At 41.6% G+C, this 26081-nt stretch overlaps 1 protein-coding gene and 1 pseudogene across 2 annotated transcripts in view; one reads left to right on the forward strand and one right to left on the reverse strand.

Annotated features, from left to right (window-relative positions):
• The window catches only part of LOC126284492 (keratin-associated protein 16-1-like), a 306103-nt gene that overhangs the window by 151274 nt on the left and 128748 nt on the right, over window positions 1-26081 (forward strand). For both annotated transcript variants that reach the window (XM_049983455.1, XM_049983454.1), the window contains exon 6: window positions 5269-5382. In XM_049983455.1, coding sequence (XP_049839412.1) covers window positions 5269-5382 — 114 coding nt within the window. The remainder of the gene's footprint in view (window positions 1-5268; window positions 5383-26081) is intronic.
• On the reverse strand, window positions 15099-15216 carry LOC126285549 (5S ribosomal RNA; annotated as a pseudogene).

Raw genomic sequence — 26081 nt, forward strand, 5'->3', positions numbered from 1 at the left:
TTAGGCCAAGTGGGGTTATGGTCCTTTGGAATAGATGACATTTGTTCTTATCTGTATGGTAACCTAAGCTCAAATAACAACTGAGGAAAAACGGTGTCAGATATTTCCAATTTTAATACTGCCTCTTAAGCACTTACGTCACAGATGAATAACACATACACGAGGACCCTCATCGAACACTACAGCGCATGAAACAATTGGAAAATCAACAAAACATGTATTCAGTATCATTTGCCTCGAAGTTACATTTGTGTAAAGGTAAACAGCGATTCTCAAGTAGCACAAAAGACCAAATTAGGTTAGATAATCATATGCAGAAAGAGTCTGAATTAAACATAAAACTGTGCAATCTGCACATGCAGAAGCGAACAGACTTTCCACAGTCGCAACACCGATTCCCATCAGCTCACCAAAGTTGAGCATTGTCGAGCTTGGCTAATACTTGGTGGTTCACCATCCAGGTCTGCCGACTGCTGTTACCTATTGGGGTGCACTCAGCCCTTTTGAGGGCAATTGAGGAGCTGCTTGATTGAGAAGTAGTGACACTGGTCAGGAAAACTGACAATGGCCGGTAGAGTGAGGTGCTGACCGCATGTCCCAACATATGCGCACCTGGTGACGTCTAAGGGCTAAGAACGACGTGGCGGCCGGTCGGTACCGTTGGGCCAGTTTGGACGGTGTCTTGTTTTTTGCACATGCAGACAGGATCTTATCAAAGTTACAACACCAAGGCACATCTTAGCTAAAGAACAGCAGATTTCTAAAAAATGTAAACAAACACCAAAAAACACGTAAAGAACTTAAATGAGCGCATGAGAAAAGACCTCACACGCAAGACCACTGGCATAAACATTTCACTAAGATTAATAACTCTCACTAACACACATTTGAGTGAAGTGAAAACAGAACTGGTAGAGGAAGGTTTCAAATATAACATTGACAACTGCATACATTACAAGCAGAATCAGAACATACGAAAGCACAAGAAGAAATAAAAAGTAGAGCAATGATATAAATCCAGGACTAATCACAAAATTGATGGTAAAACAAGTTACTGCCTTCATCAAAAGCAAGAGGATTCATAGAAAGAATCAGGAATATAACAAATTACCTGTAAAAACTACGTCAATAAGGAAAAAACAGAGCAAAGGGGAGCAGTAGCTTCAAAAGCATCAAAACTAACAATACAATACTCAAGGATAAAAAGGAATTTGTGAATAAACAAAATCTCATTCTAAAGAATAATGTTGAAGAGTGTAACTTTGATCCAACCAACAGAGTGCAAACGAAACTGGAAAAACTCATTATAAACATCAAAATTTACTAGCGGAAACACAGAACAAAACTTAGTACAAAAATACAGCATCCACGCTCAGTATTCAGCCCAAAAGAAGTGAAGAGAATATCAATTTTATGGATGGTCTGTCGTACCACGCTGCAAAGTTTGCACACTAATACTTAGCTCAATATTAATAGCTAGAGAATAATGTAAGCATATGAAACTACTCGTAATTCATCCAAAAATAACGGCAAAACTAATTTCCTTTGAGGTGTAAGACGTGTACTCTTTCTTCCCACTCAGTGGCGCAATCAGTACCATAAAAGAACAACAAGAAACTCACAAATCCCAAACACCACTACAGAACAAATGATACAAATCATAAAAACAATCACTGAGCAAAACTACATTCTGTTTAACTATTTACTCTATTTGGGGATTTATATCTGCCCATACATGTTGATTATGGAAATTCACAGCACCATATCTTGTGAACATGCCTCATCGGCAAAATACACACATCAAAAAAAGTCTTGATCACCCCGGTTCCCAGAACGTCTGAAGATACACGTTGCCTGTGGTTATTGTATCACAGACACAGTCCATTTGACTGTTCAGAGATGTCACTAAATCCTCCCAAAGATGTAAACAACCATTCATGAGCAGCGATGTGCGGACATTACAGGGTTGCGTTTTCAGGGTGTGCCAGCAGGTACAACAAGCGGGTATGCTTCAAAGGGTGACTAATCCTTATGCCGGAAGACAAAGGGGTGTATTGTCTTTAATGGGTACAACGTTGAGTACCTGCTGTAAGGAAGTATTTATCGCAGAAAGTATGCATTTCCAGGCCCATGTTTACTGGATTTATTTTTCTTGTATCGATGAGTATTACCACCTCCCACACCTTGTAGGTGTGACCTTGATACATGTATAGGTTTTATTTGTCTAGGCCACGAGTTTATAAAATGATATTGCCGTTTTCGATTATGCTAGCATTCATCTTCACACCCAGGATAGACAGAAAAATATATTTTCTGTAAAAAATCATATCTACTTAGAATGAGTACAATATGAAAGGAAAGAAACTTGAGAAACATCATGCCATAACATATGATTAGACAGTGTAACACGTCACAAATAGTACATTCAGGTATTGAGTCATGGAACTGCTGTGCATTTCGTTCACAACGAGATGTGGTTTTGCTAGACAGCACCACTGTATGCACAATTACATAACAAAATTTATCACGTTACAACAGAATTGACATAATATAAAAGAATGTCGGGAAGTTAGCTTACGGTAGAAAACGATTTCAACAACTGAAAATAATAAAGTCTAGGGACAATATATAAGCATATAAAATAGTGATTCAAATGAGCAGGCTGTTAACTGATAAAGCAAGGTGCTCCTTAGCAAATTAAGAAGTAATTGAAAAAATAAAATTCAAGGTAGAAGAGGAAAGCTGTAACGTCAAGTAGTCCGTTTCATGTCAGATAATTACAAGATAATTTAACAAATCAAATGCAAAATACAGAAAGGAAGAGAAAGTGTGTTGTTCCATCGGTAAGTTTATTGCTGCCACCAGGGGTAGTTTCCTTTCGGTGCACTGCTCCTTGATGGTGTCTTCAGTCGACGATGTACTGTGGCCAAGTGTAGAATGGCCCATGCGGAAGCAGCCTGGCTGTCATCCTGTGTTCACACGACGCAGTATGCATCATAATCACTCTTGTTTTTGCTTATCACTTCATCATATTTTAACACGCGATGTGATACAATGATATGCAGAAGCATGAGTGATCACTGAGGTCATTGAGCAACCTCAGTGATCACTCATGCTTCTGCATATCACTGTATCACATCGCGTGTTAAAATATGATGAAGTGATAAGCAAAAACAAGAGTGATTATGAGACTACTTGTTGAAAAATATGTCTAACGGAATCAAATTTATTCTTAGAAAGATACCTGAAAATATTACTTAAGTTAATGTAGGCAAATTATTCTAAAATGTTCCTTATTATCCAGTCAATTGTAAGGAGTTATGGAAATAAGTTTTATTAATAATTTAAATTCCTAGTAATATGAATTACAAACACATTCAACATAACTTCAGCTTGATTTATATCACAGTTCATCGTAAACTAATTAATTTCGTTTGGTACAACCTTTATATATGGGATACTTAACTACAATTTCACAATAGACATTTCAATTTGTGGTTGTTCTAGTGGGCTTCACTCAAGATACTGGTTTGACGCAGCTCTCCTTGGTACTCTATCCTGTGTAAGCTCTCCATCTCCCAGTACCTACTGCAACTTACATCTTACTACTTAATATATTCATCTCCCGATCTCTCTCTACGATTCTTACCCTCCACGGTTCCATCAAACACTAAATTGATGGTCGCTTTATGGATCAGAAGGTGTCCTACCAACCAATCCCTCCTCCTAGTCAAGTTCTGCCACAAATTCCTCTTCTTCCCAGTTCTATTCATTACCTCCACATTAGAAATGTGATCTACCCATCTAATCTTCAGTATTCTTCTGTAGCACCACATTTCGAAAGCTTCTATTCTCTTCTTGTCTACACTGTTTATCGTCCGTATTTCACTTCAATACATGGCTACACTCCATACAAATACTTCCAGAAACGACTTCCTGACACTTAAATCTACACTCGATGTGAACAAATTTCTCTTCTTCAGAAATGCTTTCCTTGCCATCGCCAGTCTACGTTTCATATCCTCTCTATTTCGTCCTTCATCATTTATTTTACTCCCCAGATAGTAAAAGTCATTTACTGCTCAGTTTCTAATCTAAATCTGCCAACATCACCTGATTTAATTCGACTACATTCCATTATCCTCGTTTTGGTTTTGTTGACATTTGTCTTATGTATTCCGTTCAAGGCACTGACAATTCCATTCAGCTGTTCTTCCAGGTCCTTTGCTGTCTCTGACAGAATTACAATGTCGTCGCCAAACCTCAGAGTTTTTATTTCCTCTCCATGGATTTTAATTCCTACTCCAGGTTTTCCTTTAGTTTCCTTTACTGCTAGCGCACTATACAGATTGGATAACATCAGGGGTAGGCTACAACACTGTCTCACTCCCTCTTCAACCACTGCTTCCCTTTCATGCCCCTTGACGCTTTTAACTGCCATCTGGTTTCTGTACAAATTGTAAATTTTGTATCTTACCCCTGCCACCTTCAGAATTTGAAAGAGAGTATTCCAGTCAACATTTTCAAAAGCTTTTTTTAGTCTGCAAGTGATAGAAACGTAGGTTTGACTTTCCTTAACCAATATTCTAAGATAAGTCGAAGGGTCAGTACTGCCCCACGTGTTCTTACATTTCTACAGAATCCAAACTGATCTTCCCAAAGGCCAGCTTCTACCAGTTTTTCCATTCTTTTGTAAAGAATTCGTGTTAGTATTTTGTAACTATGATTTATTAAAATGATAGCTGGATAATTTTCACATCTGTCAATACCTACTTTCTTTGGCATTAGAAATAGTTTTTCTTCTTGAAGTATGAAGGTGTTTCGCCTCTCCCGTACATCTTGCTCACCATATGGAAGAGTTTGGTCATGACTGGCCCTCCCAAGGCTACCAATAGCTCTACTGGAATATTGTCTACACCTGAGGCCCTGTTTCACCTTCAGTTTTTCAGTGCTCTGTCAAGTTCTTCACACAGCATCATATCTCCCATTTCATCTTCACCTGCGTCCTCTTCCAGTTCCACAATATTGCACCCAAGTATATCGCCCTTGTATAGTCCCATCTATATACTCTTTGCACCTTTCCGACATAAATAATTATGAATAATGATCAGTCTGTCAAAACATGAAATAAGAACAAAAAATGAATGGTTACAATGCCTACTGTAGATAACAATTACAAGTGTTTTTAAGTAATAATTAAGTCTGATTGAACAAGCATTATTTCAACTGATCTTCAGTCCTAGTGATACCTCAACCTTTATTCTGCAGGAGGGAAGGCTACATGTGTGCCTGGCACAACATACATGGATGACTGCAACAAATGTGTATGCGAAGCTGGTGGTACAAGTGGCGCCTGCACCAAAAGTTTGTGTATACACAGAAGTAAGTACATCAATTCGCTCAAATATGTACTGAAGATAATGACGTTTTTACATCATTATCGTCAAGCAGATTGAAATTCATTGATTTTGCATATCATTTTAAATCTAACTGAAACCACTGGCGAGTGTACTCTCAGGAAAAAAAAACTATATCTACAGAGAAAAACTGAATTATTTCATATAGTGTTTGTGGTACATTGATCCATGTCGACAAATTTTACCCATACTGTAGTAATACTCTCCCAGTACGTTTCTGAGAGAGGACCTCTAAAATACCAATGTAATGAAGATTAGATTAGATTAGATTAGTATGTGTTCCATAGATCATGAATACGACACTTCGTAATGATGTGGAACGTGTCAGGTTAATAAAAGGTGACTATACAAGATATTACATTACATAATAATATTACATGACACTCAATACTTTTAATTTTTTTGTTGGTGTTGGGGAAATTATCCACTTACTATATCCAAAAATTCATCTAATGAGTAGAGGGAGTTGCCATTAATTACTTTTAAATGCTATATGGCTATCTGTGAGACTTTGGATGCTATTAGGTAAGCGACCAAATACTTTTGTGGCAGCATAATTTACCCCCTTCTGAGCCAAAGTCAGATTTAACCTTGAGTAGTGAAGATCATTCTTTCTCCTAATGTTGTAGACATCTACACTGCTATTACTTTTGAATTCGTTTGGGTTGTTAATAACAAATTTCACAAGTAAATATATATATTGTGAAGCTACAGTGAAGATCCCTAGCTCTTTAGATAAGTGTCTGCAGGATTATCTTGGATGAGCTCCAGCAATTATTCTGATTACATACTTTTGTGCAATGAACACTCTTTTACTCAATGCGTTATCCCAGAATGTGATGCTATACGAAAGCAGAGAATGAAAATAGGAGTGGTAATCTAATTTACTGAGATGTATATTGCCAAAATTGGCAATGACCCTAACTGCATAAGTAGCTGAACTCAAACGTTTTAGCAGGTTGTCTGTTTTCTTTTTCCAGCATATACACCTAGAATTTGAGTATTAGCTACCGATTTCTGATCGAAGCCTATATTTATTAATGGTGTCATTCCATTTACTGTGTGGAACTGTATATACTGTGTTTTGTCAAAGTTTAGTGAAAGCCCATTTGCAGAGAACCACTTAATGATTTTCTGAAAAACATCGTTTACAATTTCACCAGTTAATTCTTGTCTGTTGGGTGTGATAGCTATACTTGTATCATCGGCAAAAAGTGCCAGTTTTGCATCTTCGTGAATATAGAATGGCAAGTCATTAATATATATTAAGAACAGCAGAGGACCCAAGACCGAACCTTGCGGCACTCCATTCTTGATTGTTCCCCAGTTTGAGGAAACATCAGTTTTTTGAATATTGTGTGAACTGCTTATTTCAACTTTCTGCACTCTTCCAGTTAGGTATGATTTAAATCATTTGAGCACTCAACCATTCATACCACAGTACTTGAGCTCATCTAGAAGTATTCCATCATTTACACAATCAAAAATGTTCAGATGTGTGTGAAATCTTATGGGATGTAACTGATAAGGTCATCAGTCTCTAAGCGTACAACTACTTAACCTAAATTTTCCTAAGGACAAACATGCACACCCATGCCGGAGGAAGGACTCTAACATCCGCAGCGGCCAGACGCACAGTCCATGACTGCAGCGCTTCAGACCGCTCGGCTAATCCCGCGAGGCATTTACACAATCTAAAGCCTTTGATAGATCAGAAAAAATCCCAATGGGTGACTTCCAGTTAAGACAAAAGAAAACAGTTAACAGGTCCTGATGACCACGCTATAGTCGATCTACCGCCATGTTGCCTTAAGTTCAGCACACTGTGCTCCCAGCCGGTGTCGCCGTTCTGACCTCTCAATAAAGTAGCTCCTCAATTGACAGGACGAGGCTGAGTGCACCCTAGCCCAGTCCTCCCACCAAGGAAAATTCACTGGCAGTACCGGGAATCGGACCCAAGTCCCACACAAAAGGGGCTGTCGTGTTGACCACTCGGCTATGTAAACAAACGAAGTGAAGTAAAGAGCATTTTTTTTTCTTGACTGTGTACAATATTCGTTTTTAACGCATGATCAATGTTTAAATTACACTCTAAGACAAAAACAATGGAATGATGCACTATGAAGGAATTATCTGAATGTAACGGGGGAATCGATGATATGATGCATGTGTATATGCAAACTAATGATTGCAACTTCAGAACAATAGGATGATTTATTCAAGAGAAAGAGCTTCACAAGTGGAGCAAGTCATAACACATTGGCGCAGTTCTGGCCTTATGCAAGCATTTATTCGAGTTTGCATTGATTGAGAGAGATGTTGGATGACCTCCTGAACGATATCGTGCCAAATTCTGTTCAATGGGGGATTTAGATCTTCAAAATCCCGAGCTGGTTGAGCTGCTCTCCTATAATGCTCCAAGTATTCTCCATTGGGGAGAGAGCTGGCGACCTTTGTGGCCAAGGCAAGGTTTGGCAAGCACGAAGGCAAGCAGTAGAAACTCTCATTGTGTGCGGGCGAGCATTATCTTACTGAAATGTAAGTCCAGGATGGCTTACCATGAAGTGCAACAAAACGGGGCACAGCGTATCTTCGATATACCGCTGTACTGTAAGGGTTCCACAGATGACAACAATAGAAATCCTGCTATGAAAAGCAATGGCACCCTAGATCATCACTCTGGTTTCGGATGATATGGTGGACGTAAGTCAGTTTCGAATCCCACTGCTGTCCAGACTGCTTCCAGACCCCCCCCCCCCCTCCCTGGTCATCTGTCCTTAATTCGAAGCGGGACACGACTCTGGAAACAAATCTACTCCAGCCAATAGTATTCCAGGCCGTAGAGGTGTCCCTGAGAGTGGTGAGACACCAACCTAACTGTCACTAGTCATAAGGGCCTACAACCAGAAGTGATGGTGAGGGGTGCCACTTCTTTTCATAGCAGGACTCCTTTGGGTGTGCCGGCCGGAGTGGCCGAGCGGTTCTAGGCGCTACAGTCTGGAACCGCGCGACCGCTGCGGTTGCAGGTTCGAATCCTGCCTCGGGCATGGATGTGTGTGATGTCCCTAGGTTAGTTAGGTTCAAGTAGTTCTAAGTTCTAGGGGTCTGATTACCTGAGAAGTTAAATCCTATAGTGCTCAGAGCCATTTGAACCTTTTGGTGTCATCCGCAGAACCCTTACACCACAGCTGTACATCGACGATCTTCTACGCCCAATTTTGTTACCCCTCAAGGCAAGCCATCCTGGGCTGAGATTTCAGAAAGATAATGCCTATCATACACGCTGAGAGTATCTGCGATTGCCTTTGTGTTTGTCAAATGTTACCTTGGCCAGGGCCTTCCAACCAGCTCGGAATTTTGACGATCTGAAGTTCCATTTGTACAGAATTTTGCACGATATCGTTTCATCCAACAACTCCATCAATCAGTACCAAGCCGAATAACTGCTTGCATAAAGCTCAGAGGTGTGCCAGCGTGTCACTGATTTGTTAAAATTGTGAAGCTCTTTCTTTCTCTTGAATAAATCATTTATGATATTTTGTACATGTACAGTCTTAGACATAAAAACTGAACGTTGGTCGGCAGACGTAGAGACTAAGCTGAGTCGTTCACTTATGGTGGCCAATAAAACAGACCGCCCCTGACATCTGCACAATCAGGCAACACTGTAAGATGCGGAAGTTACAGGAGGAAGTGTTGTCTACTTCCGAGATGTTGTCGTGTTGTGTGAGTCCCTGATCTAGCGGTAATCGTTGTGCATTCTCAACTTATTGTTGCGTGTTCGCGTCCAATTGTGTCTCTTTTTTTTTCCTTTTTTTAACCACATTTTGGACCTCGTCTAAAGTTATGAGTCTGATTGAACATCGAAAATAATTCGCTTCAGAGTCTACCCACCAGTAATAACAAATACTTCCAGAAACAATTCCGCAGACAGCTCAGAACAGCTTAGTCTCGCCGCGTCAGCCGTGCTGTGAGGGTGTGTGCTGAGTCTTGTGCGCCACGATCTGCTGTGCTTCGGTGTGGTAAGTGGCAGTGCTTCTTGCAGCGTTGCAGAAATTCTGCGCTTATTGAAATTTGAAGTATGATACCGTGATGCCCCACTTGAACAGAAAAGATACTTTATTGAAACCTTCCCTTATCCTCTATATCTCTTTTCTTACGCAACCTTCCCTTCTACAATAACCTATGAAACCTTCTTAGGATTTCAATCTCTTGCTTAATAATAACAAATGAAATCTTCCCTTTGTAATTAATTCTCTTTCTCAATCTTCGCATACAAATTAAAATGCTGCTTATTAAAAGTAATTTTCTGATTATTTCGACGAAACATACAATGTGTCGTCGTCGTGGCCCTCTGTCGTTACCTGCAATAACCCAAAACTGTTCCTTACCTTTTTTTACTGTTACTGTATCGCCATCTGACTGCTACATCGAACTGCGACATGAATATACTTACTCTGTTTTACTATACTCTATTAGCTGCTGGTGGGCTGTCATAATAAGTGGCTGGATGTATTACCAAAGCTGACGTTATTCTTTAATAGCAAAGCTGACGTTATTCTTTAATTAATTTGACTGAAGTTACGTAATTCATAGTTAAACTTTTTCTTGACAACAACAAAATTTTGCAAAATTTTAGGTTGATGGTTTTTGGGATGGATTATAATCAGTAATGCAATATTACTGGCAAAATTAATTTTATTCGGAAAACGCATCAAATATTTACTGTTGGTAATGAAATGATTTTACAAACGTTGAAATGGGGCTTACTTTTTACAACAATCTTACAACTAGCGTTGCGCAATCATACCTTCAGTAGTCTTGAGTTTCTCAAACAAATAATTCAGTAATATTAGTTCCTCTTATGATAATAGTTAGCTGATGTCTCTGTACATGCGTTTATAATCTCTTGTAAATGATAGCTAGTGGCTGGAGGCATATCGCTCCTCTCAACCTCTCGCTTCAGACCTACTACCGACTCGCTTCACTTCTCGCATATTACTGACTTCCTACAAACGCTAAAGTGCGGTCTCTCCCGCCAACAATGCTTTCTGGTGCAGACAATACCTGCTACCATTACAAAATGTATCAATGTGCGGTCCTTCGCCCTCTTCTCTTAAAATGTATCCATACGCTCTCTCTCCCTCCCTTTTTCAAATTACATCAATGTGCGGTCTCTCCTGCCAACAATACTTTGGTGCAGACATTCACTGCTACCACAATTATTTCCAACATGACAAATATTAATTATTCCTGCTTAATTCTATCAATAAAATTGAAACATCTTTTATAAATTATGGTTTGACAATAGACAATAGAAACATACACGTCTTACAAAATTATCGTTTGATCGTAATTACGCCCTAACCAAACTACACGAAATCGAAGACTGGTTGGAATACGAAGTGAAAATTGATTCAGAGGATGTCATTAGAATACATCCTTCAATAGTGAGCAGTGTGTTTTTTTCTTTTTTTCTATTGAAGAATGCTAACTTTGCAACAAAATAGTTGAGTCTTGCGGAGGAATGTTTTACTAATAGTGGCATTATTAAAAAAATATATACAATTTCCTACACAGTTACACAATCAGTGTACATTCTGAGAACCTTATGAAAAAAACTTGTATGTACGAATGCTGTCATCTACCAAAGCATACTTGTATAGCACTAGGTCAGCCTTTCAGAAATCTTACACAAAAATCTTCAGAAATAGATGCAAAGAATAAAAATGTGTCTGTAAAATGTGCAAACAAAGTGTTTTTCGAGTAGTCTGAGGACTTTTAGCATCTGTGCATTATGTATATAAAATTGCTACACCACGAAGATGACGTGCTACAGACGCGAAATTTAATCGACAGGAAGGAGATGCTGTGATATGTAAATGATTAGCTTATCAGAGCATTCACACAAGGTTGGCGCCGGTTGCGACACCTACAACGTGCTGACATGAGGAAAGTTTGCAACCGATTTCTCATACACAAACAGCAGTTGACCGGTCTTGCCTGGTGAAACGTTGTTGTGATGCCTCGTGTAAGGAGGAGAAATGCGTACCATCACGTTTCCGACTCACATAAAGGTCGGATTACGGTTTGTCGTATCGCGACATTGCTGTTCGCGTTGGTCGATATCCAATGACTGTTAGCAGAATGTGGAATCGGTGGGTTCAGGAGGGCAATACGGAACGCCGTGCTGTATCCCAACGGGCTCGCATCATTAGCAGTCCAGACGACAGGCATCTTATCTCCACGGCTGTAACGGATCGAGCAGCCACGTCTCGATACCTGAGTCAACAGATGGGGACATTTGGAAGGCAACAACCATCTGCACGAACAGTTCGAAGACGTTTGCAGCAGCATGGACTATCAGCTCGGAGACCATGGCTGCGGTTACCCTAGACGCTGATCCACAGACAGGAGCGCCTGCAATGATGTACTCAACGACGAACCTGGGTTCACGAATGGCAAAACGTAATTTTTTCGTTTAAATCCATGTTATGTTTACAGCATCATGGTGGTCGCATCCGTGTTTGGCGACATCGCGGTGAACGCATATTGGAATCGTGTATTCGTCATCGCCGTACTGGCGCATCACCCGGCGTAATGGTGTGGGGTGCCACTGGTTACACGTCTCGGTCACCTCTTGTTCTCGCTGACGGCACTCTGAACAGTGGACGTTAAATTTCAGATATGTTACGACCCGTGGGTCTATGTTTCATTCAGTCCTTGCGAAAACCTACATTTCATCAGGATAATGCACGGACCGTATGTTGCAGGTCCTGTACGGGTCTTTCTGGATACAGAAAATGTTCGACTGCTGCCCTGGCCAGCGAATTCTCCAGATCTCTCACCAATTGGAAACGTCTGGTCAATGGTGGCCGAGCAACTGGCTCGTCACAATACGCCAGTCACTACTCTTGATGAACTGTGGTATCGTGCTGAAGCTGCATGGGCAGCTGTACTTGTACACACTACCCAAGCTCTGTTTGACTCAATGACCAGGCGTATCAAGGCCGTTATTGCTGCCAGAGGTGGTTGTTCTGCGTACTGATTTCTCAGGATCTGTGCACCCAAATTGCGTGAAAATGTAATCACATGTCAGTTCTAGCATTATATATTTGTCCAATGAATAGCCGTTTGTCATCTGCATTTCTTCTTGGTGTAGCAATTTTAATGGCCAGTAGTGTGCCACAGGTGGGAGAAAAAATCGTTACAGTGTGGAAATGAATGACATAAAATAGAACGCAGAAATTCAAGTAACGAAACGCAAGTAAAATAAAAACAATAGCGCTTTGAAATACTGTTAATTAATGGTAATTAGTAATGCTTGTTGATAAGCGCAAGGAACAGTCCCTTGTTTTTGCCCCTTTATTTACAATGCTGTTGGTACTCATGGAGAAGCAGACGTTGGTTTGCATTTTTTTGCCGGCGAAAGAGTTGAAGTTGAACCATGACGAGGGACATCAAACAGTACAACCCCTACAGGGTCCCAGAAGACCGCCGCCATAACTTTATCGTGAGAGGGTGCGACTCCGAGCTTTGCCTTTGGAGGATAGATTGTGTGACGCCACTAAATGGAGTGCCGTTTTGTTTTCGGTTCGAGGTGATGAACACATGGTTCATTGAGTGTGACGACACTCGACAAAAATTCATCCTTGTGACAAGCAAACATTTCCGCACAGGTACGTTTTTGCTGTTACTCATGTTCTTCTCTCAGGCTATGAGGTATCCAGCGGACACGCACCTCTTTGTATCCCAAATGGTGCAAGATACAACCAGCGCTACCTACAGAGTGTCCACTTGTTTGGCGAGGTGACTGACTGGGATCAGTCGATCATCTCGAATGAAGTGTTCACACGTTACAACACTACAGGAGCCACAGCTCTGTGTGGCAACCGGCACGTGGGACGTCGGACAGGTTTGCCCGACCTAGATGCGATGATGACTGACGCCTCACCCGACGACTCACCGTGCCTTAGTCACTGCCAAGTATCCGTAGAAATTCTGAAAGCGCCTATGATATCTTTGATGCTCTGGCGTTCCACCAAACGTCAATCAATGACAGCTCTGCTTGGAATGTGCACTATGTGATCGAAAGTATCTGGACACCCTCAAAAACATACGGTTTTCATATTAGGTGCATTGTGCTGCCACCTTCTAAGATTTTGCGCAATGTCTGTTTGTTCTAAGTCGTGTCTCCCTACCCCTTTCGCGCAACGACGCTCTGAGCGTGTTTTTTAGGGAATTGACTAGTTTGAACCTGGGACCCTATTGCTGGTAAGGAGACCAGAGTTTAGAAGAGTTCAGTGATACAAGCGACGATATAATCAAATACTTAATGATTTCAGCGTCAGCTCCACTGCAATCCCTGTAAAAGAATCTTAATACTAACTAAATTTAGTGGAAGGGATTCAAGGCTTTCCTATTTTTAGTTAGCTGGTAAAATAACGTCGATAAAGCAGTTAAGTTTACCACTGTAATTTTTATGCTACTCAGAAAACATTGTTTATAAATTGTACTATTGATAAAAGGAAATATTTTAATACAGGATGATAAAAACCAACTGCGTTCAACAAAAATGTGAACGAATATTCCCTGAATGGGCTTCCAACTTCTATAATGGATCGAAGGATGACCTATGCCAAATCACATCTATAATCTAGGTTTAAATTAAGTTTAATAAAAGAAAAAACTACCAAAAATGGTCTACAGTGACCATCAACTATATTTAATTACTTATTTAACTTGTCGTAAATTACAGTGGTAGATGTGGCTTCTCAATAATTATATAATAGAACAATCATTGCGTTTCAGATTTTAACTTCAAGTAGCAAATGTGAATACCACAAAGTTTAACTGACGATCAACACTAGTATTACGTAAAAAGGGGATGTAACAGATGAGACTTCTGCAGTTCTGAGTGAAGCCTTATGGGCTCTTTTGCAGCATCACATGCGTTCATTACCTTGTCGGTGGTTAGGCAGCGTCAGGGGCGGCTGGCAGCTCCACACCTCGCCGTCTCGGTAGCAATTCTCTCGAACTTCTCTTTACTACAGTTCACCGAAGTTAGTTTAAGAAAAAGGTATCTAGCTGTGTTTTCAACTGACCAGTCAGCGTCTCAATGTTAACCTTAAGCTCCGCCTACAAAAATTCTATCTATCGAATGAGACACGTTATACTCTTCGTGGTGGGGCAATGTTTTTTAATGTTTGCTACGTAACATAGACGCGTATAGTTTCACTCTAAAACTTGCAGCTGGGTGGACCTTTTAGTGTTATCGTAAGATCTGTACTGTTCTTCTGGAGGGCTCTGTCTTTTAACATGGGATGGGGGCTGATCTTGACGATCGGCCGGCGATGTGGGTGTCCGTCCCTTATCGTAGAGCCTTCTAGCTTACACGACTCTGCTCTCGGCGTCTGTTTCACGTTGGGAAGGTATGACATGCATTTAGACGTTCTTGTGTTAGTCTGTGGTATTCCATTTGCTCACTTGTTGATCGTATTACTTTGGTTTATTTAATGTCAGGATTTATTCTGAGCTATGTGACATATTGCTAGATTTGCCATCATATCACGGTTTTCATGGAAGGTGTTGGATTTATCTGACACCTTACGACCCACTGTCTGCTACTTCTCAGTCAACTAACTCCTCAATTTGCCTCACAAGGGATGATTGCATCCCGATTGCCAACAGCGCTGGGCAGACCAGATGGTTACCCATCCAAGTGCTAACCCAGCCCGAAAGCGCTTAACTTCGGTGATCTGACGGGAACCGGTGTATCCACTGCGGCAAGGCCTTCGGCTGATATAACAATCGCAGGGTATTAAATCAGTGAGGGGGTGGGGGCAGGGGGAAGAGAAGACCATACGTTGTGCTAACCCTTCCTTGAAACATGCCAATAGTTTTACTGTAATGAGAAGTAGGAAATATGTGCCGTCGCAGAGTCCTGTTGAAAGGTAGCAAAAGCACGTCATCTCTCAGTTAATTAGTGAAAAAAGGCCACAAAACGCTTTTTATTTATCTTTAATTGCTAACTGTTTACTGGAAAAAGAAGGGCCTATTATTCTCTAATCGCTAATAGCGTATCACGCTCCTTCTTTTTGACCAAGGGAGGGGGGTTCAGGTACTACATTAGGCTTTTCAGAAAGACAATAATGGTTATTTTGTGAAATAACGTATCCACTTAGGTGGAACTGTGATTCGTCCGAAGAAAAAGTTAGGTGACAGTAAATTTCTCCGTCATGCGCCCTGGTACAAATACATTCACAAAACTGCACCCTTTTTTTGCATGTTTACTCTGTTTAAGTTCATTCCCTGCGGTTATGTTATAGAGCTTATCTGCAGTATCCTTATAGTCGTTTGAACACAGCCGTAGAAAACACCCAAGTGATGATAAAGACGCTAAACTGGTTTTCTAGGAAACCTTTCCAGAGCACGCCCAATTTTATCCAAAGCTTCTTCTATGAGTACTGTACGTAGCCGTCTTTGTTTCCTATCAAGAGCACTTCCGTTTTTCTGAAATTCATTTATTAGTCCATGAATCTCAGTCCGATTAGCAGGACTTCGTCTTGAAATCATCTCCTTATTCCCAGCGCTGAATCAGTTCACACTTATGAAGCATATATGAAAACTCTTTGGCGAATACAATACTGGCCATTAAAATTGCTACACCACGAAGATGACGTGCTACAGTTTAGCCGACAGGAAGAAGATGCTGTGATATGCAAATGATTAGCTTTCCAGAGCATTCACACAAGGTTGGGGCCGGTGGCTACACCTGCAACGTGCTGACATGAGGAAAGTTTCCACCGATTCCTCATATACAAACAGCAGTTGACCGGCGTTGCCTGGTGAAACGTTGTTGCGATGCCTCGTCTAAGGAGGAGAAATGCGTACCATCACGTTTCTGACTTTGATAAAGGTCGGATTGTAGCCTATAGCGATTGCGGTTTTTCGTATCGCGACAATGCTGCTCTCCTAAGTCGAGATCTAATGACTGTTAGCAGAATATGGAATCGGTGGGTTCAGGAAGGTAATACGGAACGCCGTGCTGTACCCCAACGGCCCCCTATCACTAGCAGTCGAGATGACAGGCATCTTATTCGCATGGCTGTAACCGAACGTGCAGCTACGTCTCGATCCCTGAGTCAACAGATGGGTCGTTTGCAAGAGAACAACCATCTGCACGAACAGTTCGACGACGTTTGCAGCAGCATGGACTATCAGCTCGGAGACCATGACTGCGGTTACCCTTGACGCTGCATCACAGACAGGACCGCCTGCGATGGTGTACTCAATGACGAACCTGGGTGCACCAATGGCAAAACGTCATTTTTTCGGATGAATCCAGGTTCTGTTTACACCATCATGATGGTCGCATCCGTGTTTGACGACACCGCGGTGAACGCACAATGGAAGCGTGTATTCGTCATCGCTATACTGGCGTATCACCCGGCGTGATGGTGTGGGGTGCCATTGGTTACACGTCTCGGTCACCTCTTGTTCGCATTGACGGCAGTTTGAACAGTGGACGTTACATTTCAGATGTGTTACGACCCGTGGCTCTACCCTTCATCCTATCCCTGCGAAACCGTACAGTTCAGTAGGATAGTGCACGACCACATGTTGCAGGTCCTGTACGGGCCTTTCTGGATGCAGAAAATGTTCGACTGCTGCCCTGGCCAGCACATTCTCACCAACTGAAAACGTCTGGTCAATGGTGGCCGAGCAACTGGCTCGTCACAATACGCCAGTCACTACTTTTGATGAACTGTGGTATAGTGTTGAAGCTGTTCCTGTACAAGCCATCCAGGCTTTGTTTGACTCAATGCCCAGGCGTAACAAGGGCGTTATTGCGGCCAGAGGTGATTGTTCTGGGTACTGATTTCTCAGGATCTATGCCCCCAAATTGCGTGAATATGTAATCAAAAATGGTTCAAATGGCTCTGAGCACTATGGGACTTAACATCTGTGGTCATCAGTCCGCTAGAACTCAGAACTACTTAAACCTAACAAACCTATGGACATCGCACACATCCATGCCCGAGGCAGGACTCGAACCTGCTACCGTAGAGGTCTCGTGGTTCCAGACTGAAGCGCCTAGAATCGCACGGCCACAGCTTTCGGCAGAAATGTAAAAACATGTCAGTTCCAGTATACCTGTAATATATTTGTCGAATGAATACCCGTTTATCGTCTGCATTGCTTCTTGGTGCAGCAATTTTAATGGTCAGTAGTGTATCTTTCGTACAATTCCAATATCAACGGCACACACCAATGCAGTGTCCTGTGACTCCGGCACTTGTGCTAGCATTGGCTCGGAATCGCCTCTTGCTGTTCGTCTACTAGTGTACAGGTAGACCAATAACTACAGTCCATCTGCATACAGCTGTAATAAGTTTCACTGACTACCACAGAAGTGCTGCATTAAAATAAGGGAGGCCTTTTCTTTCACAATTCACTGTCATCGTTTTGTCGAATATGCTATACACTGTTAATCTACACACAGCGGAAGTATTCTACCTCACGAAACTACATTATACACCTTCTTTAACGGAACCAGCCACCTTTGATAATACAGGGACACCTACTCTCAATGGCGGATTTAAATATACCATATTATATCCGCCTTCCCCCCAAAAAAACACATTTTAAATAATAATTATTACTCGATCACTTCACAGTTGACGTTTTGGGTGGGAGCGCTGTGAGATTTTTTCGTACTGTGCTATTCGTTGTTCTGAAGGACGCGTCAGCGGTCTAGTCGGGCTGAATCAAAATGAAATATGGTCCTGAACTGCAGTTGGTGTAGGGCATCGGATGAAACAGACTTAAAACTGCCTTGTGTTAACACATTCTTGTGTCGAATGACAACAGAAACGAACACAAGGAAAATAAGTTTTCTTTCATGGCCTAAAAATTCAGCAGAGCATGTAGGAGACAACGGATTTTTCACTTTTAATATGTTCTTTTACACGAAAACGTTGAAAATGAAAATAAAAATAGTTGTCTTACAATCTAATAATTGAAGCGAACGTGCTACACATTGAAGTTAATACGTACTTTTACAGATATGAGTTAAAAATTAAAATTAAACTGTCGTTTTAAGATCTAATAACTTGCATGAGTAGCGGATAAAAGAAACACGTGCGGTATTAATACGTTAATCTATAAGACAGCGTAAGAAATGAAAATGAAATAGAGATTTCGGTGCACGAACTAATAACAAAATACAGACGAACAAACACAGAACTAGAATTACTATTACATAATTTTACAGGCTAGTGTGGAAAAATCAAATTTGTTTTATAATCTAACAGTTAACGTGTAAAGCATTAGGATCTGTGTAGCTAGATGCTACATAATAAGTGTACACAATACCTTTAATCCATGTAAGGGCTGAACAGTTTTGTACTGTAGCTACTGCTCTCACCATAGCTCTTTCTAACCGTATTAGCAAATATTTTACTTATTTATCGATAGACCTGAACTACTTTATTTATTAACACTTTTTCATGGGAGCGTACTCTCCCGTAACGTATATTTCCGCGATAACATAACTACACATTTCAGCGGGCGCCAAGAATACGCATCAGTTGTAACATACTACAGTATCAGTATGACTCGAGTATACGGCGCCGAGGGGCCTGGGTCATTCAGGTATTGTTTAGTACTGTCGGGCACCTGCCGTCACGTCTGCACATAAACGAGGTTCAGTTCCGCGTACTGCCATCGGCAATTGTAAAATTAACACGTAATATGTAGTTTGTAAATCCAATGAATGTGCTATAACTTATAATAAAAAATTACGTTATTATCTTACATTTTTAAAACTAATATGAATAAATAAACAAACTCACCTGCCAGCAAAGTTTGCGTAGGCTCTGACGGCAGAAAACTTGCTGATCATATTTTCATAGTTCAGAGGGTTATCAGTTAGGAGGTCGGCTTCAATGTGAAGAATGGACGAAGCATTCAATCTCTCCTCAGACAACGTAGAACTTAGATACGATATCAGTCTTTTAAGAGCCGAAAACGAGCGTTGTGCTGAACAATTTGTAAATGCCATACATAGAAATGTTCTAAGATCAATGTCAACATACGGATACACGGTCTGTAACCTCTCTTTTCGTAAAAATTTACACATTTCGACTGTTATAGCACTAATCTGAGACGATTTCAAAACTTCCGCGAAATGTACACATTCACTAGGAAAGGAAGGCTCTAAATCTGTGTCCTATGACGCTTGGAGTTCTGCTGCATGTTCGGCAGTATCGTCAGGTGAACTGTTCTTACGGTTACTGAAAACTGTGGAGTCCAACAGTGTCTTATAGTTTTCCTTCCTCCTCACTAATTCGGCGTGCAAGTTGTCGAGTACTGGGAGAAATGTTTCAACTCTAAATTTTTCCCTTCCAGTCAGCATAAACTTCTTCAAAGTCTGCTTCTTCGTCATCATGAAGTTTGCGTTTTCTTGATCTTTTATAGGTGCATTCATAGTCTATATCAGTCACAATCTCCATGGGTTTATTTTCATGACAGTCGAACGTTTCACGAATAGATGCAATAAATCCTACAACTGATTCATATAATTCATGCACTATTTTAGCATCAATATTTACACTTTGCCATTTCAGATTTACACTATCAAATCTCTAGAGTGTGTCCCTCCAAACTGTCATCATGTATACTGTGTGTAGTCAACTGAGTTGATTCAGTAAACCTGAAGCCTCATTTTGCTCAAGTGCTCTTTCAAATGTGTTATTGGCAACATGTGTGAGGGCATTAATAACGTCCTCCCAGTTTTCATATAGACTTAAACACGCTTCCTCTCTTGCTAAACAAAGTGGTTTTGATAAACTTTTTACCGTTTTGCTTCCTGGTCTCATGAGAGAAAGAAGATGATCCTAGCGCTGTGTAGAAGCAGAGAAAAAAATTACAAAGGTTTTGATTAAAAAATGAACATGCTACCCAATAACAGCTTGCAATACTAGTTAAGACTAAATTCAAAGAATGAGCTGCACAAGGTACACAATGAGCTTTCGAATTTCGTTCTTTAATGCGTGCGTGAAAACCACTGTAGGTTCCTGACATATTGCTTGCGTTGTTATATGACTGGCCTCTACAGTCAGTAATATCAATGGAATTTGTAGACAGGACTTTTAGTACGGCCTCAACTAAGTGTGTCCTTGGTTGGTTAAAACTGAAGGAACCGCTCAACAGGTTTACCATTCTCGTTCACATTTCTTGAAATGAAAGATAATTTATCCATATGTGAAATGTCCGCAGTAAAATCTACTATTGTAGAGAAATATTTGGCCTGTTTTATTTCACTTATGATAATTCTTTTTATTCGTTCAGAAAGAAGCTCTATTATTTCATCACAGATTATTGAATAAAGATAAGTTGTATGGCCCTGCCCTGGATTTTCATATCGCTCAATGTGCTCTGCGGGAAAAGGTTAAAACTCAGCTATAAGTTCAAGAGACATCATAAATTGACCATTATGTGATGAACAGAATCTTTCAACATGTCCACGTAGGGGAAGTCCACGACTTGTTAGCTTCTTAATTACTCCAAACGCCCTCTTCAGCACACTACGCCAGTGCATTTTTTGTCTCTCATTGACTCGAAAAGGTTATGTATTGTTCCAAATGACTTTTTTCTTGTGTAGAGTGACAACTCAGAATTTTTGTGTTCAAGTGAATTTTCATGGTGAGATAAAATATTAGAAATATTTTGCCAATCTGCAATACCATTAGTAGCAATCGCGGCATTACCTCCGAACAATTTACATGGTGTACCGATGCTATAGGAGTATAATAGAAAACCATGCAAAGTTGATTCACCATTTAAAAGTTTGCAGTAAAATACATTTTTTTCGCCAAAAAATGTAACTAAGTAAATAAATAAATAATTTTTTTAAACTGTTGTGAAGTGTATTTCAAACATTATTAGATATTTTCTTAACTTCTTTTCGTATAAACATGTGTTTAAAAATGTAAAACATTCCCAATATCAACATGTTCTGTTAAACGGGTGTCATTAAATCAGAGCTCAGATATTGAAGACCACAGAGCTTTCACATTAATTATAGTAATATAGGGCTAACTTGATACTTCCCCGTAATCTCTACTAGAAATGTAAGTAGAGTCGGGTTTTCTGTACTGAGGCCCACGCATATTACAGTATTTAATAACTTACTGATTAGTTTATCACAACTTTTCCGGGCTCCCGGTATTTTCACGGGGAAAATAGGGTAGGGTTAAGTAGACACCGACAACAACCTTGGAATAATAGCGTTTCAAACATTGTATTGTAGATTGTCGTCCTGACAGCTTACTTCTAAATATTTTGAACAATCATGAAGCTGACAGACAGAATGTTAAATTTTTATTCAGTCGCCAAGTAAACTACACTACTGGCCATTAAAATTGCTACACCACGAAGACGACGTGCTACAGACGCGAAATTTAACCGACAGGAAGAAGATGCTGTGATATGCAAATGATTAGCTTTTCAGAGCACTCACACAAGATTGGTACCGCTGACGACACCTACCACGTCCTGACACGAGGAAAGTTTCCCACCGATTTCTCATACACAAACAGCAGTTGGAAGGCGTTGCCTGGTGAAACGTTGTTCTGATGCCTCGTGTAACTAGGAGAAATGCGTACCATCACGTTTCTGACTTTGATAAAGGTCGGATTGTAGCCTACCGCGATTGCGGTTTATCGTATCGCGACTCTGTAGCTCGCGTTGGTCGAGATCCATTAACTGTTAGCAGAATATGGAATCGGTGGCTTCAGGAGGGTAATACGGAACGCCGTGCTGGAACCCAACGGCCTCGTATCACATGCAGTCGATATGACAGACATCTTATCCGCATGGCTGTAACGGATCGTGCAGCCACGTCTCGATCCCAGAGTCAACGGACGGAGACGTTTGAAAGACAACAACCATCTTCACGAACAGTTCGACGACGTTTGCAGCAGCATGGACTAGCAGCTCGGAGACCATGGCTGCGGTTACCCTAGACGCTGCATCACAGACAAGAGGGCCAGCGATGGTGTACTCAACGACGAACCTGATGGTATGGGGTGCATTTGGTTACACATCACGGTCACCTCTTATTCGCATTGACGGCACTTTGAACGGTGGACGTTACATTTCGATGTGTTACGACCCGTGTCTCTATTCTTCATTCTATCTCTGCGAAACCCTGCATTGGAGCAGGATAATGCACGACCGTATGTGGCAGGTCCTGTACGGGCCTTTCTGGATACAGAAAATGTTCGACTGCTGCCCTGGCCAGAACATTCTCCAGATCTCTCACCAATTGAAAACGTCTGGTCAATGGTGGCCGAGCAACTGGCTCGTCACAATACGCCAGTCACTACTCTTGATGAACTGTGGTATCGTGTTGAAGCTGCATGGGCAGCTGTACCTGTACACGCCATCCAAGCTCTGTTTGACTCAATGCCCAGGCGTATCAAGGCCGTTATTACGGGCAGAGGTGGTTGTTTTGGATATTGATTTCTCAGGATCTATGCACCCAAATTGCGTGAAAATGTAATCACATGTCAGTTCTACTATAATATATTTGTGCAATGGATACTAATTTATCGTCTGCATTTCTTCTTGGTGTAGCAATTTTAGTGGTCAGTAGTTTATGTTTATTTCCAAGCTTTGTATTGTCGTATTTGTTTCTTAAGGATTATTGAAACTAGCAAGTTGTCTAACAATATTAAAATTTTTTTGTTTGTAAGCGCAATTATTTTAAAACGTAAAAGGTTAAAATGAGTACAGAGGAAACAATGCCGTCCCCCTTGACGTGCTGCCCCTAGGCCTGTTGCCAGTCGGCTCATATGTGAGTCCGCAACTGCCTACGCTTAAATTCTATGACGAGACTGTTTAACGTGGGTGATCTACAATTGTAGAGTCAATCTTATATATTATACACTGAAGCAACAAAGAAACTGGCACAGGCCTGCCAGTCAAATACAGATGTATGTAAACAGGCAGAATACGGTGCTGCGTTCGGCAACGCCTACATAAGACAACAGTGATCTGGTGCAATTGTTCCGTAGAACGGTTACTACTGCTACAATGACATATTATCGAGATTTAAGAGAGTTGGAAGTTGGTGATACAGTCGGCGCACGAGTTATGGGACATAGAATCTCCGAGGTAGTGAAGAAGTGGGGTTTTTTCCGTACGATCATTTCACGAGGGTACCGTGGATTTCAGGAATCCGATAAAAAAAACAAATTTCCAAAATCGCTGCCGTCGGAAAAGATCCTTCAGAAACGCGAACAAAAACGACAGAAGAGAATCGTTCAAAGTGACAGAAGTGCAACCCTTCCGCAAATTGCCGCAGATTTCTGTGCTGGGTCATCAACAAGTATCAGTGTGCGAACCATTCAACGAAACATAATCGATATGGGCTTTCGGAGCCGAAGCCCCATGTGTGTGCCCTTGATGACTCTACGACACAAAGCTTTATGCCTCATCTGGGCCCGTCAACGCCGAATTTGGACTGTTAATGACTGGAAACATGTTGCCTGGCCTGGACGAGTCTCGTTTAAAATTGTATAGAGCTGACGGACTTGTAAGCGTATGGATACAACCTCATGAATCCATGGAACCTGCATGTCAGCAGGGGACTGTTCCACTTGGTGGAGCCTCTGTAATGGTGCGGGGCGTCTGCAATTGGAGTGGTATGGGACCTCTGATAGGTCTAGAAATGACTCTGACAGGTGACACGTACGTAAGCGTCCTGTCTGATTTCCTGCATCCATTCATGTCCATTGTGCAAGTTGACGTACTTGCACAATTGCAGCACACGTCCAGAATTGGTACATAGTGGCTCCAGTAACACTCTTTTGACTTGAAACACGTCCACTGGCCACCAAGCGTCCCGAACATGGACGTTATTGAGCCTATCTGGAATGCCTCGCAATGTGCTGTTCAGAAGAGGTCTCCACCCCCTCATACTCTTACGGATTTATGGAGAACGCTGCAGGATTCATTTTGTCACTTCCCTCCAGCACTAATTCAGACATTAGTCGAATCCATGCCACGTCGTGTTGCGGCACTTCTGCTTGCTTGCGGAGGGCCTACACGCTATTAGGTGGGTGTGCCACTTTCTTTAGCTCTTCAGTATACAGGGTGTTACAAAAAGGTACGGCCAAACTTTCAGGAAACATTCCTCACACACAAAGAAAGAAAATATATTATGTGGACATGTGCCCGAAAAAGCTTACTTTCCATGTTAGACCTCATTTTATTACTTCTATTCAAATCAAATTAAGCATGGAATGGCCGGCCGCGGTGGTCTCGCGGTTCTAGACGCGCAGTCCGGGACCGCGCGACTGCTACGGTCGCAGGTTCGAATCCTGCCTCGGGCATGGATGTGTGTGATGTCCTTAGGTTAGTTAGGTTTAAGTAGTTCTAAGTTCTAGGGGACTGATGACCACAGTAGTTAAGTCCCATAGTGCTAAGAGCCATTTGAACCATTTGAATCATCTAATGGAAACACACAGCAACAGAACGTACCAGCGTGACTTCAAACACTTTCTTATAAGAAATGTTCAAAACGTCCTCCGAGGATACATGGAATCCCTGATGAGCTGATGCAGCCCTGGAGAATGGCGTATTGTATCACAGCCGTCCACAATACGAGCACGAAGAATCCCTAATGTGGTACCGGGGTTGCGTAGACAAGAGCTTTCAAATGCCCCTATAAATGAAAGTCAAGAGGTTTGAGGGCAGGAGAGCTAGGAGGCCATGGAATTGGTCCGCCTCTACCAATCCATCGGTCACCGAATGTGTTGTCAAGAAGCGTACGAACACTTCGACTGAAATGTGCAGGAGCTCCATCGTGCATGAACCACATGCTTTGTCGTACATGTAAAGGCACATGATAACGTCCTCCATTGAGCGTAGGTGGAAGAACATGGGGCCCAATAAGGACATCACCAACAATGCCTGCCCAAACGTTCACGGAAAATCTGTGTTGATGACGTGATTGCACAATTGCGTGCGGATTCTCGTCAGCCCACATGTTGATTGTGAAAATTTACAATTTGATCACGTTGGAATGAAGCCTCATCCGTAAAGAGAACATTTGCACTGAAATGAGTATTGACACATTGTTGGATCAACCATTCGCAGAAGTGTACCCTTGGAGACCAATCAGCTGCTGATAGTGCCTGCACACGCTGTACATGGTACGAAAACAACTGGTTCTCCGGTAGCACTCTCCATACAGTGACGTGGTCAACGTTACCTTGTACAGCAGCAACTTCTCTGACGCTGACATTAGGGTTATCGTCAACTGAACGAAGAATTACCTCGTCCATTGCAACTGTCCTCGTCGTTCTAGGTCTTCCCCAGTCGCGATTCATAGGCTGGAATGTTCCGTGCTGCCTAAGACGCCGATCAATTGCTTCGAACGTCTTCCTGTCGGGACACCTTCGTCTGGAAATCTGTCTCGATACAAACGTACCGCGCCACGGCTATTGCCCCGTGCTAATCCATACTTCAAATGGGCATCTGCCAACTCCGCATTTGAAAACATTGCCCTGACTGCAAAACCACGTTCGTGATGAACACTAACCTGTTGATGCTACGTACTGATGTGCTTGATGCTAGTGCTGTAGAGCAGTG

Source organism: Schistocerca gregaria, chromosome 8, assembly GCF_023897955.1.
Source record: "Schistocerca gregaria isolate iqSchGreg1 chromosome 8, iqSchGreg1.2, whole genome shotgun sequence".
NCBI classification, from domain to species: domain Eukaryota; kingdom Metazoa; phylum Arthropoda; class Insecta; order Orthoptera; family Acrididae; genus Schistocerca; species Schistocerca gregaria.